At 46.0% G+C, this 14,613-nt stretch overlaps 1 protein-coding gene across 12 annotated transcripts in view; it reads left to right on the forward strand.

Moving 5' to 3' along the window:
- The window catches only part of eps8a (EGFR pathway substrate 8a, signaling adaptor), a 279,677-nt gene that overhangs the window by 221,352 nt on the left and 43,712 nt on the right, over positions 1-14,613 (forward strand). For all 12 annotated transcript variants that reach the window (XM_071331567.1, XM_071331566.1, XM_071331569.1 and 9 more), the window contains 5 exons: positions 3,382-3,518; positions 3,766-3,839; positions 10,908-11,034; positions 12,911-12,999; positions 13,072-13,146. In XM_071331567.1, coding sequence (XP_071187668.1) covers positions 3,382-3,518; positions 3,766-3,839; positions 10,908-11,034; positions 12,911-12,999; positions 13,072-13,146 — 502 coding nt within the window. The remainder of the gene's footprint in view (positions 1-3,381; positions 3,519-3,765; positions 3,840-10,907; positions 11,035-12,910; positions 13,000-13,071; positions 13,147-14,613) is intronic.

A 14,613-nucleotide genomic window follows, 5' to 3' on the forward strand; every position in this document is an offset into this window, starting at 1 on the left:
ACTACGGTATAACACCTCTAACTACCTGTCGTCTCTGACTGGACTCTGTACTGTAGTAGAGACCAGAACCACTACGGTATAACACCTCTAACTACCTGTCGTCTCTGACTGGACTCTGTACTGTAGTAGAGACCAGAACCACTACGGTATAACACCTCTAACTACCTGTCGTCTCTGACTGGACTCTGTACTGTAGTAGAGACCAGAACCACTACGGTAAAACACCTCTAACTACCTGTCGTCTCTGACTGGACTCTGTACTGTAGTAGAGACCAGAACCACTACGGTATATCACCTCTAACTACCTGTCGTCTCTGACTGGACTCTGTACTGTAGTAGAGACCAGAACCACTACGGTATAACACCTCTAACTACCTGTCGTCTCTGACTGGACTCTGTACTGTAGTAGAGACCAGAACCACTACGGTATAACACCTCTAACTACCTGTCGTCTCTGACTGGACTCTGTACTGTAGTAGAGACCAGAACCACTACTGTATAACACCTCTAACTACCTGTCGTCTCTGACTGGACTCTGTACTGTAGTAGAGACCAGAACCACTACGGTATATCACCTCTAACTACCTGTCGTCTCTGACTGGACTCTGTACTGTAGTAGAGACCAGAACCACTACGGTATAACACCTCTAACTACCTGTCGTCTCTGACTGGACTCTGTACTGTAGTAGAGACCAGAACCACTACGGTAAAACACCTCTAACTACCTGTCGTCTCTGACTGGACTCTGTACTGTAGTAGAGACCAGAACCGCTACGGTATAACACCTCTAACTACCTGTCGTCTCTGACTGGACTCTGTACTGTAGTAGAGACCAGAACCACTACGGTAAAACACCTCTAACTACCTGTCGTCTCTGACTGGACTCTGTACTGTAGTAGAGACCAGAACCACTACGGTATATCACCTCTAACTACCTGTCGTCTCTGACTGGACTCTGTACTGTAGTAGAGACCAGAACCACTACGGTATAACACCTCTAACTACCTGTCGTCTCTGACTGGACTCTGTACTGTAGTAGAGACCAGAACCACTACGGTAAAACACCTCTAACTACCTGTCGTCTCTGACTGGACTCTGTACTGTAGTAGAGACCAGAACCACTATGGTATAACACCTCTAACTACCTGTCGTCTCTGACTGGACTCTGTACTGTAGTAGAGACCAGAACCACTACGGTATAACACCTCTAACTACCTGTCGTCTCTGACTGGACTCTGTACTGTAGTAGAGACCAGAACCACTACGGTATAACACCTCTAACTACCTGTCGTCTCTGACTGGACTCTGTACTGTAGTAGAGACCAGAACCGCTACGGTATAACACCTCTAACTACCTGTCGTCTCTGACTGGACTCTGTACTGTAGTAGAGACCAGAACCACTACGGTATAACACCTCTAACTACCTGTCGTCTCTGACTGGACTCTGTACTGTAGTAGAGACCAGAACCACTACGGTAAAACTGCCTGTTCTGGGTTCTGTTACTTTATAGAGCTCTGTTAGAATGGGTTCTGTTACTTTATAGAGCTCTTTTAGAATGGGTTCTGTTACTTTATAGAGCTCTGTTAGAATGAGTTCTGTTACTTTATAGAGCTCTGTTATAATGGGTTCTGTTACTTTATAGAGCTGGGTTCTGTTACTTTATAGAGCTCTCTTAGAATGGGTTCTGTTACTTTATAGAGCTCTGTTATAATGGGTTCTGTTACTTTATAGAGCTGGGTTCTGTTACTTTATAGAGCTCTCTTAGAATGGGTTCTGTTACTTTATAGAGCTCTGTTATAATGGGTTATGTTACTTTATAGAGCTCTGTTAGAATGGGTTCTGTTACTTTATAGAGCTCTGTTATAATGGGTTCTGTTACTTTATAGAGCTATGTTAGAATGGGTTCTGTTACTTTATAGAGCTCTGTTATAATGGGTTCTGTTACTTTATAGAGCTCTGTTAGAATGGGTTCTGTTACTTTATAGAGCTCTGTTAGAATGGGTTCTGTTACTTTATAGGGCTCTGTTAGAATGGGTTCTGTTACTTTATAGAGCTCTGTTAGAATGGGTTCTGTTACTTTATAGAGCTCTGTTAGAATGGGTTCTGTTACTGTATAGAGCTGGGTTCTGTTACTTTATAGAGATCTGTTAGAATGGGTTCTGTTACTTTATAGAGCTGGGTTCTGTTACTTTATAGAGATCTGTTAGAATGGGTTCTGTTACTTTATAGAGCTCTGTTAGAATGGGTTCTGTTACTTTATAGAGCTCTGTTAGAATGAGTTCTGTTACTTTATAGAGCTCTCTTAGAATGGGTTCTGTTACTTTATAGAGCTCTGTTATAATGGGTTCTGTTACTTTATAGAGCTGGGTTCTGTTACTTTATAGAGCTCTCTTAGAATGGGTTCTGTTACTTTATAGAGCTCTGTTATAATGGGTTATGTTACTTTATAGAGCTGGGTTCTGTTACTTTATAGAGATCTGTTAGAATGGGTTCTGTTACTTTATAGAGATCTGTTAGAATGGGTTCTGTTACTTTATAGAGATCTGTTATAATGGGTTCTGTTACTTTATAGAGCTGGGTTCTGTTACTTTATAGAGCTCTGTTAGAATTGGTTCTGTTACTTTATAGAGCTCTGTTAGAATGGGTTCTGTTACTTTATAGAGCTCTGTTAGAATGGGTTCTGTTACTTTATAGGGCTCTGTTAGAATTTGTTCTTATTCTGAAGGTTTTAAGATTAAACTGGGTTTGGGTTTCTGTAGTTGATGAAATAGTATTTGTGATTAGCTGGTTTCCATTCCATGTCTGTATCGGTGCTGTATGGGGTTCTGTTTGTATCTGTGATTTGGATCTGTGTCTGTATCGGTGCTGTATGGGGTTCTGTTTGTATCGGTGATTTGGATCTGGGTCTGTATCGGTGCTGTATGGGGTTCTGTTTGTATCTGTGATTTGGGTCTGTGTCTGTATCGGTGCTGTATGGGGTTCTGTTTGTATCTGTGATTTGGGTCTGTGTCTGTATCGGTGCTGTATGGGGTTCTGTTTGTCTCTGTGATTTGGATCTGTGTCTGTATCGGTGCTGTATGGGGTTCTGTTTGTATCTGTTATTTGGGTCTGTGTCTGTATCGGTGCTGTATGGGGTTCTGTTTGTCTCTGTGATTTGGATCTGTGTCTGTATCGGTGCTGTATGGGGTTCTGTTTGTATCTGTTATTTGGATCTGGGTCTGTATCGGTGCTGTATGGGGTTCTGTTTGGATCTGTTATTTGGATCTGTGTCTGTATCGGTGCTGTATGGGGTTCTGTTTGTATCTGTGATTTGGGTCTGGGTCTGGTCTGTATCTGATTGTCTGTCTGCCTCTTATCTCCTCCTCCCGTACTCCTATAGGATGATTCTGAAGAGTGATGGGGTCATCCCGCCGCCCCCCGCGGCGCCCGCCCCCGAGCCCCCCGCCACCCTCACCCAGCTGGACGTGAAGAGTCGTGTGGCAGCCTGGTCAGCCTGGGCGGCAGAGCAGCAGGACTGTAAGAAAACACACTGGGACTTACTGAGTCTGAAAGGTTCTGCCTTCTAATAAGCAGGGTATCACTCAGAGGTCAATGATATGGCAACATGAATGGATTTCACAGTAAAGTCTACATACCTGTTGTATTCGGCGCATGTGACAAGTAACATTTGGTTTGATTTGAGAATAACCTCCTTGGGAAGATCGTGTCACTATTCTAATAGCCTTCTCTCCCCCCTCCTCCCTCTCCATCCTGTTCCTATCAGATGATAAACAGCATCAATATTCTGACCAGAAGGAACCTCCGGAGATGTTGGCTACCAGAGTGGATCGAGACGTGGTGAGTGTTTCCCACTGTCCGTCTGTCCAGATACCACATACTGATACCGTCTGGCAGTCTACCTACCTTTCTCTCTGTGCGTCCGTCAGCAGAGTGTCGGCAGAGTGTCAGCGGTGTGTCAGTAGAGTGTCAGTAGAGTGTCAGCAGAGTGTCAGCAGAGTGTCAGCAGAGTGTCAGCAGAGTGTCAGCAGAGTGTCAGTAGAGTGTCGGCAGAGTGTCAGCAGAGTGTCGGCAGAGTGTCAGCAGAGTGTCAGCAGAGAGTCGGCAGAGTGTCAGTAGAGTGTCGGCAGAGTGTCAGCGGTGTGTCAGCAGAGTGTCAGCAGAGTGTCAGCAGAGTGTCGGCAGAGTGTCGGCAGAGTGTCAGCGGTGTGTCAGCAGAGTGTCAGCAGAGTGTCAGCAGAGTGTCAGCAGAGTGTCAGCAGAGTGTCAGTAGAGTGTCAGTAGATTGTCGGCAGAGTGTCGGCAGAGTGTCAGAAGAGTGTCAGCAGAGTGTCAGCAGAGTGTCGGCAGAGTGTCAGTAGAGTGTCAGCAGAGTGTCAATAGAGTGTCAGAAGAGTGTCAGTAGAGTGTCGGCAGAGTGTCGGCAGAGTGTCAGTAGAGTGTCAGTAGAGTGTCGGCAGAGTGTCGGCAGAGTGTCGGCAGAGTGTCGGCAGAGTGTCAGCAGAGTGTCGGCAGAGTGTCAGCAGAGTGTCGGCAGAGTGTCAGCAGAGTGTCAGCAGAGTGTCAGCAGAGTGTCAGTAGATTGTCGGCAGAGTGTCGGCAGAGTGTCGGCAGAGTGTCGGCAGAGTGTCGGCAGAGTGTCAGTAGAGTGTCGGCAGAGTGTCGGCAGAGTGTCAGTAGAGTGTCAGCAGAGTGTCAGCAGAGTGTCAGTAGATTGTCGGCAGAGTGTCGGCAGAGTGTCGGCAGAGTGTCAGCAGAGTGTCAGTAGAGTGTCAGCAGAGTGTCAGCAGAGTGTCAGCAGAGTGTCAGTAGATTGTCGGCAGAGTGTCGGCAGAGTGTCGGCAGAGTGTCGGCAGAGTGTCGGCAGAGTGTCAGTAGAGTGTCAGCAGAGTGTCAGCAGAGTGTCAGTAGATTGTCGGCAGAGTGTCGGCAGAGTGTCGGCAGAGTGTCGGCAGAGTGTCGGCAGAGTGTCGGCAGAGTGTCAGTAGAGTGTCAGCAGAGTGTCGGCAGAGTGTCAGTAGAGTGTCAGCAGAGTGTCAGTAGAGTGTCGGCAGAGTGTCAGCAGAGTGTCAGCAGAGTGTCAGCAGAGTGTCAGTAGAGTGTCGGCAGAGTGTCGGCAGAGTGTCGGCAGAGTGTCAGCAGAGTGTCAGCGGTGTGTCAGCAGAGTGTCAGTAGTGTGTCGGCAGAGTGTCGGCAGAGTGTCAGCAGAGTGTCAGCAGAGTGTCAGCAGAGTGTCAGTAGATTGTCAGTAGAGTGTCAGTAGAGTGTCGGCAGAGTGTCAGCAGAGTGTCGGCAGAGTGTCGGCAGAGTGTCGGCAGAGTGTCGGCAGAGTGTCGGCAGAGTGTCAGCAGAGTGTCAGCGGTGTGTCAGCGGTGTGTCAGCGGTGTGTCAGTAGTGTGTCGGCAGAGTGTCGGCAGAGTGTCAGTAGAGTGTCAGCAGAGTGTCAGCAGAGTGTCAGTAGATTGTCAGCAGAGTGTCGGCAGAGTGTCGGCAGAGTGTCAGCAGAGTGTCGGCAGAGTGTCGGCAGAGTGTCGGCAGAGTGTCAGCAGAGTGTCGGCAGAGTGTCAGCAGAGTGTCAGCAGAGTGTCAGTAGAGTGTCGGCAGAGTGTCAGCAGAGTGTCAGCAGAGTGTCAGCAGAGTGTCAGTAGAGTGTCGGCAGAGTGTCGGCAGAGTGTCGGCAGAGTGTCAGTAGAGTGTCAGTAGAGTGTCGGCAGAGTGTCAGTAGATTGTCAGCAGAGTGTCGGCAGAGTGTCAGCAGAGTGTCAGTAGAGTGTCAGCAGAGTGTCAGCAGAGTGTCAGTAGAGTGTCAGTAGAGTGTCGGCAGAGTGTCAGTAGATTGTCAGCAGAGTGTCGGCAGAGTGTCGGCAGAGTGTCGGCAGAGTGTCGGCAGAGTGTCAGTAGAGTGTCAGTAGATTGTCAGCAGTGTGTCAATAGAGTGTCAGCAGAGTGTCAGCAGAGTGTCAGCAGAGTGTCAGTAGAGTGTCAGCAGAGTGTCAGCAGAGTATCAGTAGAGTGTCAGTAGAGTGTCAGTAGTTAGTGTCAGTAGTGTTAGTAGAGTGTCAGTAGAGTGTCAGCAGAGTGTCAGTAGAGTGTCAGTAGTGTTAGTAGAGCGTCAGTAGTGTCAGCAGAGTGTCAGCAGAGTATCAGTAGAGTGTCAGTAGAGTGTCAGTAGAGTGTCAGTAGTGTTAGTAGAGTGTCAGTAGTGTCAGCAGAGTGTCAGCAGAGTGTCAGCAGAGTATCAGCAGAGTGTCAGCAGAGTGTCAGTAGTGTGTCAGCAGAGTGTCAGTAGAGTGTCAGTAGTGTTAGTAGAGCGTCAGTAGTGTCAGCAGAGTGTCAGCAGAGTATCAGTAGAGTGTCAGTAGAGTGTCAGCAGAGTGTCAGCAGAGTGTCAGCAGAGTGTCAGTAGTGTGTCAGCAGAGTGTCAGTAGAGTGTCAGTAGTGTTAGTAGAGTGTCAGTAGTGTCAGCAGAGTGTCAGCAGAGTGTCAGTAGTGTGTCAGTAGTGTGTCAGCAGAGTGTCAGTAGTGTGTCAGCAGAGTGTCAGTAGAGTGTCAGTAGAGTGTCAGTAGTGTGTCAGCAGAGTGTCAGTAGAGTGTCAGCAGAGTGTCAGTAGAGTGTCAGTAGAGTGTCAGCAGAGTGTCAGCAGAGTGTCAGTAGTGTGTCAGCAGAGTGTCAGCAGAGTGTCAGCAGAGTGTCAGCAGAGTGTCAGCAGAGTGTCAGTAGAGTGTCAGTAGTGTTAGTAGAGTGTCAGTAGTGTCAGCAGAGTGTCAGCAGAGTATCAGTAGAGTGTCAGTAGAGTGTCAGTAGTGTTAGTGGAGCGTCAGTAGAGTGTCAGCAGAGTGTCAGCAGAGTGTCAGCAGAGTGTCAGCAGTGTGTCAGCAGAGTGTCAGTAGTGTTAGTAGAGTGTCAGCAGAGTGTCAGCAGAGTGTCAGCAGAGTGTCAGTCAGTAGTGTGTCAGCAGAGTGTCAGTAGAGTGTCAGTAGTGTTAGTAGAGCGTCAGTAGAGTGTCAGCAGAGTGTCAGTAGTGTGTCAGCAGAGTGTCAGTAGTGTGTCAGTAGAGTGTCAGTAGAGTGTCAGCAGAGTGTCAGTAGAGTGTCAGTAGTGTTAGTAGAGCGTCAGTAGAGTGTCAGCAGAGTGTCAGTAGTGTGTCAGCAGAGTGTCAGTAGTGTGTCAGTAGAGTGTCAGCAGAGTGTCAGCAGAGTGTCAGCAGAGTGTCAGTAGTGTGTCAGTAGAGTGTCAGCAGAGTGTCAGTAGAGTGTCAGCAGAGTGTCAGTAGTGTTAGTAGAGCGTCAGTAGTGTGTCAGTAGAGTGTCAGCAGAGTGTCAGTAGTGTGTCAGCAGAGTGTCAGTAGAGTGTCAGCGGTGTGTCAGCAGAGTGTCAGTAGAGTGTCAGCGGTGTGTCAGCAGAGTGTCAGTAGAGTGTCAGTAGAGTGTCAGTAGAGTGTCAGCAGAGTGTCAGCAGAGTGTCAGTAGTGTGTCAGTAGAGTGTCAGCAGAGTGTCAGTAGTGCGTCCAGGAATGTGTGTTTAATAGATCCAGTATCGCTGGAGGAAAGAAAATATCCGTTTGTTTCTTCAAGACTGCAGACTGATGAGTAGTTTCACCTACAGACTGATCTGGAGTCAGGTCTTCAGTAGTTTGTTTGTTTCTTCAATACTGCAGACTGATGAGTAGTTTCACCTACAGACTGATCTGGAGTCATGCTGATCTACATCTATTAGGAGATGTAGATCAGTAGTCTGTTCTGTAGTAACAACAAGGATACTCCACTATTAGGAGATGTAGATCAGTAGTCTGTTCTGTAGTAACAACAAGAACAACAAGGATACTCCACTATTAGGAGATGTAGATCAGTGGTCTGTTCTGTAGTAACAGCAAGGATACTCCACTATTAGGAGATGTAGATCAGTAGTCTGTTCTGTAGTAACAACAAGGCTACTCCACTATTAGGAGATGTAGATCAGTAGTCTGTTCTGTAGTAACAACAATGATACTCCACTATTAGGAGATGTAGATCAGTAGTCTGTTCTGTAGTAACAACAAGGATACTCCACTATTAGGAGATGTAGATCAGTAGTCTGTTCTGTAGTAACAACAAGGATACTCCACTATTAGGAGATGTAGATCAGTAGTCTGTTCTGTAGTAACAACAAGGATACTCCACTATTAGGAGATGTAGACCAGTAGTCTGTTCTGTATTAACAACAAGGATACTCCACTATTAGGAGATGTAGATCAGTAGTCTGTTCTGTAGTAACAGCAAGGATACTCCACTATTAGATGTAGATCAGTAGTCTGTTCTGTAGTAACAACAAGGATACTCCACTATTAGGAGATGTAGATCAGTGGTCTGTTCTGTAGTAACAGCAAGGATACTCCACTATTAGATGTAGATCAGTAGTCTGTTCTGTAGTAACAACAAGGATACTCCACTATTAGGAGATGTAGATCAGTAGTCTGTTCTGTAGTAACAACAAGGATACTCCACTACTAGGAGATGTAGATCAGTAGTCTGTTCTGTAGTAACAACAAGGATACTCCACTATTAGGAGATGTAGATCAGTAGTCTGTTCTGTAGTAACAACAAGGATACTCCACTATTAGGAGATGTAGATCAGTAGTCTGTTCTGTAGTAACAACAAGGATACTCCACTATTAGGAGATGTAGATCAGTAGTCTGTTCTGTAGTAACAACAAGGCTACTCCACTATTAGGAGATGTAGATCAGTAGTCTGTTCTGTAGTAACAACAAGGATACTCCACTATTAGGAGATGTAGGTACAGTGGGGAGAACAAGTATTTGATACACTGCCGATTTTGCAGGTTTTCCTACTTACAAAGCATGTAGAGGTCTGTAATTTTTATCATAGGTACACTTCAACTGTGAGAGACGGAATCTAAAACAAAAATCCAGAAAATCACATTGTATGATTTTTAAATAATTAATTTGCATTTTATTGCATGACATAAGTATTTGATCACCTACCAACCAGTAAGAATTCCGGCTCTCACAGACCTGTTAGTTTTTCTTTAAGAAGCCCTCCTGTTCTCCACTCATTACCTGTATTAACTGCACCTGTTTGAACTCGTTACCTGTATAAAAGACACCTGTCCACACACAATCAAACAGATTCCAACCTCTCCACAATGGCCAAGACCAGAGAGCTGTGTAAGGACATCAGGGATAAAATTGTAGACCTGCACAAGGCTGGGATGGGCTACAGGACAATAGGCAAGCAGCTTGGTGAGAAGGAAACAACTGTTGGCGCAATTATTAGAAAATGGAAGAAGTTCAAGATGACGGTCAATCACCCTCGGTCTGGGGCTCCATGCAAGATTTCACCTCGTGGGGCATCAATGATCATGAGGAAGGTGAGGGATCAGCCCAGAACTACACGGCAGGACCTGGTCAATGACCTGAAGAGAGCTGGGACCACAGTCTCAAAGAAAACCATTAGTAACACACTACGCCGTCATGGATTAAAATCCTGCAGCGCACGCAAGGTCCCCCTGCTTAAGCCAGTGCATGTCCAGGCCTGTCTGAAGTTTGCCAATGACCATCTGGATGATCCAGAGGAGGAATGGGAGAAGGTCATGTGGTCTGATGAGACAAAAATAGAGCTTTTTGGTCTAACTCCACTCGCCGTGTTTGGAGGAAGAAGAAGTATGAGTACAACCCCAAGAACACCATCCCAACCGTGAAGCATGGAGGGGGAAACATCATTCTTTGGGGATGCTTTTCTGCAAAGGGGACAGGACGACTGCACCGTATTGAGGGGAGGATGGATGGGGCCATGTATCGCGAGATCTTGGCCAACAACCTCCTTCCCTCAGTAAGAGCATTGAAGATGGGTCGTGGCTGGGTCTTCCAGCATGACAACGACACGAAGCACACAGCCATGGCAACTAAGGAGTGGCTCCGTAAGAAGCATCTCAAGGTCCTGGAGTGGCCTAGCCAGTCTCCAGACCTGAACCCAATAGAAAATCTTTGGAGGGAGCTGAAAGTCCGTATTGCCCAGCGACAGCCCCGAAACCTGAAGGATCTGGAGAAGATCTGTAAGGAGGAGTGGGCCAAAATCCCTGCTGCAGTGTGTGCAAACCTAGTCAAGAACTACAGGAAACGTATGATCTCTGTAATTGCAAACAAAGGTTTCTGTACCAAATATTAAGTTCTGCTTTTCTGATGTATCAAATACTTATGTCATGCAATAAAATGCAAATTAATTACTTAAAAATCATACAATGTGATTTTCTGGATTTTTGTTTTAGATTACGTCTCTCATAGTTGAAGTGTACCTATGATAAAAATTACAGACCTCTACATGCTTTGTAAGTAGGAAAACCTGCAAAATCGGCAGTGTATCAAATACTTGTTCTCCCCACTGTAACAACAAGGATACTCCACTATTAGGAGATGTAGGTAACAACAAGGATACTCCACTATTAGGAGATGTAGGTAACAACAAGGATACTCCACTATTAGGAGATGTAGGTAACAACAAGGATACTCCACTATTAGGAGATGTAGGTAACAACAAGGATACTCCACTATTAGGAGATGTTAGGAGTTCTGCAGTTACAGTTACAGATTTAATGTCCTTCCAAAGTAAATGCAAAACGTGATACAGTATTGCACTACCCTCATCTCCCACGCTATTCTTTTAAATATTTTCGCCAAACTTGGAAAATATACGGAGAAGAGATAAACAGCGACTGCTGAAGTAAAATAAAGTCCTGGTGTTTTAACACTAATTGACTATAGCAGCATCTCCAGCAACAACACAGCTCATGTTGAACCTGGCAGCGACTGTCAATCACACCTACATTACATTACATGACTTCATTTAGCGAGTAACAAAGTACGTCTGTCTGTGGTTGTGTCTCTTTTCAACAGTACTGTCTTCTCTTGCAGCAAATCCTGAACCACATTCTGGACCACATTGAGTTCTTCGTGACCAAACTGCAGAAAGCAGCTGAGGCCTTCAACGAGCTCTCCAAGAGGAAGAAATCTAAAAAGAACAAGAAGAAGGGACCCGGAGGTGGGTGTTGTAGTTCTTTAGATCTAGTTTGTAGTCCTCCTGGCCTGGTCCTGGTCTTCATTCTACTGTCCATGACCTCGTTACTGTTGGGGGGTGTAGTTCTTTAGATCTAGTTTGTAGTCCTCCTGGCCTGGTCCTGACCTTCATTCTACTGTCCATGACCTCGTTACTGTTGGGTGTTGCAGTTCTTTAGATCTAGTTTGTAGTCCTCCTGGCCTGGTCCTGATCTTCATTCTACTGTCCATGACCTCGTTACTGTTGGGGGGTGTAGTTCTTTAGATCTAGTTTGTAGTCCTCCTGGCCTGGTCTTGATCTTCATTCTACTGTCCATGACCTCGTTACTGTTGGGTGTTGTAGTTCTTTAGATCTAGTTTGTAGTCCTCCTGGCCTGGTCCTGATCTTCATTATACTGTCCATGACCTCGTTACTGCTGGGTGATGTAGTTCTTTAGATCTAGTTTGTAGTTCTCCTGGCCTGGTCCTGATCTTCATTCTACTGTCCATGACCTCGTTACTGTTGGGTGATGTAGTTCTTTAGATCTTGTTTGTAGTCCTCCTGGCCTGGTCCTGATCTTCATTCTACTGTCCATGACCTCGTTACTGTTGGGTGATGTAGTTCTTTAGATCTAGTTTGTAGTCCTCCTGGCCTGGTCCTGATCTTCATTCTACTGTCCATGACCTCGTTACTGTTGGGTGATGTAGTTCTTTAGATCTAGTTTGTAGTCCTCCTGGCCTGGTCCTGATCTTCATTCTACTGTCGTTGACCTCGTTACTGCTGGGTGATGTAGTTCTTTAGATCTAGTTTGTAGTTCTCCTGGCCTGGTCCTGATCTTCATTCTACTGTCCATGACCTCGTTACTGTTGGGTGATGTAGTTCTTTAGATCTAGTTTGTAGTCCTCCTGGCCTGGTCCTGATATTCATTCTACTGTCCATGACCTCGTTACTGTTGGGTGATGTAGTTCTTTAGATCTAGTTTGTAGTCCTCCTGGCCTGGTCCTGATCTTCATTCTACTGTCCATGACCTCGTTACTGTTGGGTGATGTAGTTCTTTAGATCTAGTTTGTAGTCCTCCTGGCCTGGTCCTGATCTTCATTCTACTGTCCATGACCTCGTTACTGATGGGTGATGTAGTTCTTTAGATCTAGTTTGTAGTCCTCCTGTCCATGACCTCATTACTGTTGGGTGTTGTAGTTCTTTAGGTCTAGTTTGTAGTCCTCCTGGCCTGGTCCTGATCTTCATTCTACTGTCCATGACCTCGTTACTGTTGGGTGATGTAGTTCTTTAGATCTAGTTTGTAGTCCTCCTGGCCTGGTCCTGATCTTCATTCTACTGTCCATGACCTCGTTACTGTTGGGGGGTGTAGTTCTTTAGATCTAGTTTGTAGTCCTCCTGTCCATGACCTCGTTACTGTTGGGTGTTGTAGTTCTTTAGATCTAGTTTGTAGTCCTCCTGGCCTGGTCCTGATCTTCATTCTACTGTCCATGACCTCGTTACTGTTGGGTGTTGTAGTTCTTTAGATCTAGTTTGTAGTTCTCCTGTCCATGACCTCATTACTGTTTCCTTAAGTAGATTGTTCCTTCCACTGTGGACAACATTTACATCAAAACAGGAAACAGTTAGGAAAACAATCGATGTTGCTAGACCAGTGACTATCCTACTGTAATACTGTATGTACTAGACTAGTCACTATCTACTGTAATACTGTGTGTTACCTGTCATGTCTCTCTCTGTCCACCAGAGGGAGTGCTAACACTGCGAGCCAAGCCTCCCCTGTGTGTTACCTGTCATGTCTCTCTCTGTCCACCAGAGGGAGTGCTAACACTGCGAGCCAAGCCTCCCCTGTGTGTTACCTGTCATGTTTCTCTCTGTCCACCAGAGGGAGTGCTAACACTGCGAGCCAAGCCTCCCACTGAGGAGGACTTTGTTGACTGTTTCCAGAAGTTCAAACATGCCTTCAACCTGCTGGTAAGACACCAAAGATGAATGATATTTATTTAATTTTACATTTGTATGACTTTCCTTGTCTCTCTCCTCCAGGGGAAGTTGAAGACCCTCATCCAGAACCCCAGCGCTGACGACCTGGTTCACTTCCTGTTCACACCACTCAGAATGGTGAGAGACAGACTGCTCTACTTTGTTATTCCATGTTCTGTTCCTGTTCACACCAGTCAGGATGGTGAGAGACAGACTGTTCTACTCTGTTATTCCATGTTCTGTTCCTGTTCCTGTTCACACCAGTCAGGATGGTGACAGACAGACTGCTCTACTCTGTTATTCCATGTTCTGTTCCTGTTCACACCAGTCAGGATAGTGAAAGACATACTGCTCTACTCTGTTATTCCGTGTTCTGTTCCTGTTCCTGTTCACACCAGTCAGGATGATGAGAGACAGACTGCTCTACTCTGTTATTCCATGTTCTGTTCCTGTTCCTGTTCACACCAGTCAGGATGGTGAGAGACAGACTGCTCTACTCTGTTATTCCATGTTCTGTTCCTGTTCACACCAGTCAGGATGGTGAGAGACAGACTGCTCTACTCTGTTATTCCATGTTCTGTTCCTGTTCCTGTTTACACCAGTCAGGATGGTGAACGACAGACTGCTCTACTCTGTTATTCCATGTTCTGTTCCTGTTCACACCAGTCAGCATAGTGAGAGACAGACTGCTCTACTCTGTTATTCCATGTTCTGTTCCTGTTCACACCAGTCAGCATGGTGAGAGACAGACTGCTCTACTCTGTTATTCCATGTTCTGTTCCTGTTCACACCAGTCAGCATGGTGAGAGACAGACTGCTCTACTCTGTTATTCCATGTTCTGTTCCTGTTCACACCAGTCAGCATGGTGAGAGACAGACTGCTCTACTCTGTTATTCCATGTTCTGTTCCTGTTCACACCAGTCAGGATGGTGAGAGACAGACTGCTCTACTCTGTTATTCCATGTTCTGTTCCTGTTCACACCAGTCAGGATGGTGAGAGATAGACTGCTCTACTCTGTTATTCCATGTTCCGTTCCTGTTCCTGTTCACACCAGTCAGGATGGTGAGAGACAGACTGCTCTACTCTGTTATTCCATGTTCTGTTCCTGTTCCTGTTCACACCAGTCAGGATGGTGAGAGACAGACTGCTCTACTCTGTTATTCCATGTTCTGTTCCTGTTCCTGTTCACACCAGTCAGGATGGTGAGAGACAGACTGCTCTACTCTGTTATTCCATGTTCTGTTCCTGTTCACACCAGTCAGGATGGTGAAAGACAGACTGCTCTACTCTGTTATTCCATGTTCTGTTCCTGTTCACACCAGTCAGGATGGTGAGAGACAGACTGCTCTACTCTGTTATTCCATGTTCTGTTCCTGTTCCTGTTCACACCAGTCAGGATGGTGAGAGACAGACTGCTCTACTCTGTTATTCCATGTTCTGTTCCTGTTCACACCAGTCAGGATGATGAGAGACAGACTGCTCTACTCTGTTATTCCATGTTCTGTTCCTGTTCACACCAGTCAGGATGGTGAGAGACAGACTGCTCTACTCTGTTATTCCACGTTCTGTTCCTGTTCACACCAGTCAGCATGGTGAGAGACAG

The sequence above is a fragment of the Salvelinus alpinus genome, chromosome 11 (assembly GCF_045679555.1).
Source record: "Salvelinus alpinus chromosome 11, SLU_Salpinus.1, whole genome shotgun sequence".
In the NCBI taxonomy this organism is placed as follows: domain Eukaryota; kingdom Metazoa; phylum Chordata; class Actinopteri; order Salmoniformes; family Salmonidae; genus Salvelinus; species Salvelinus alpinus.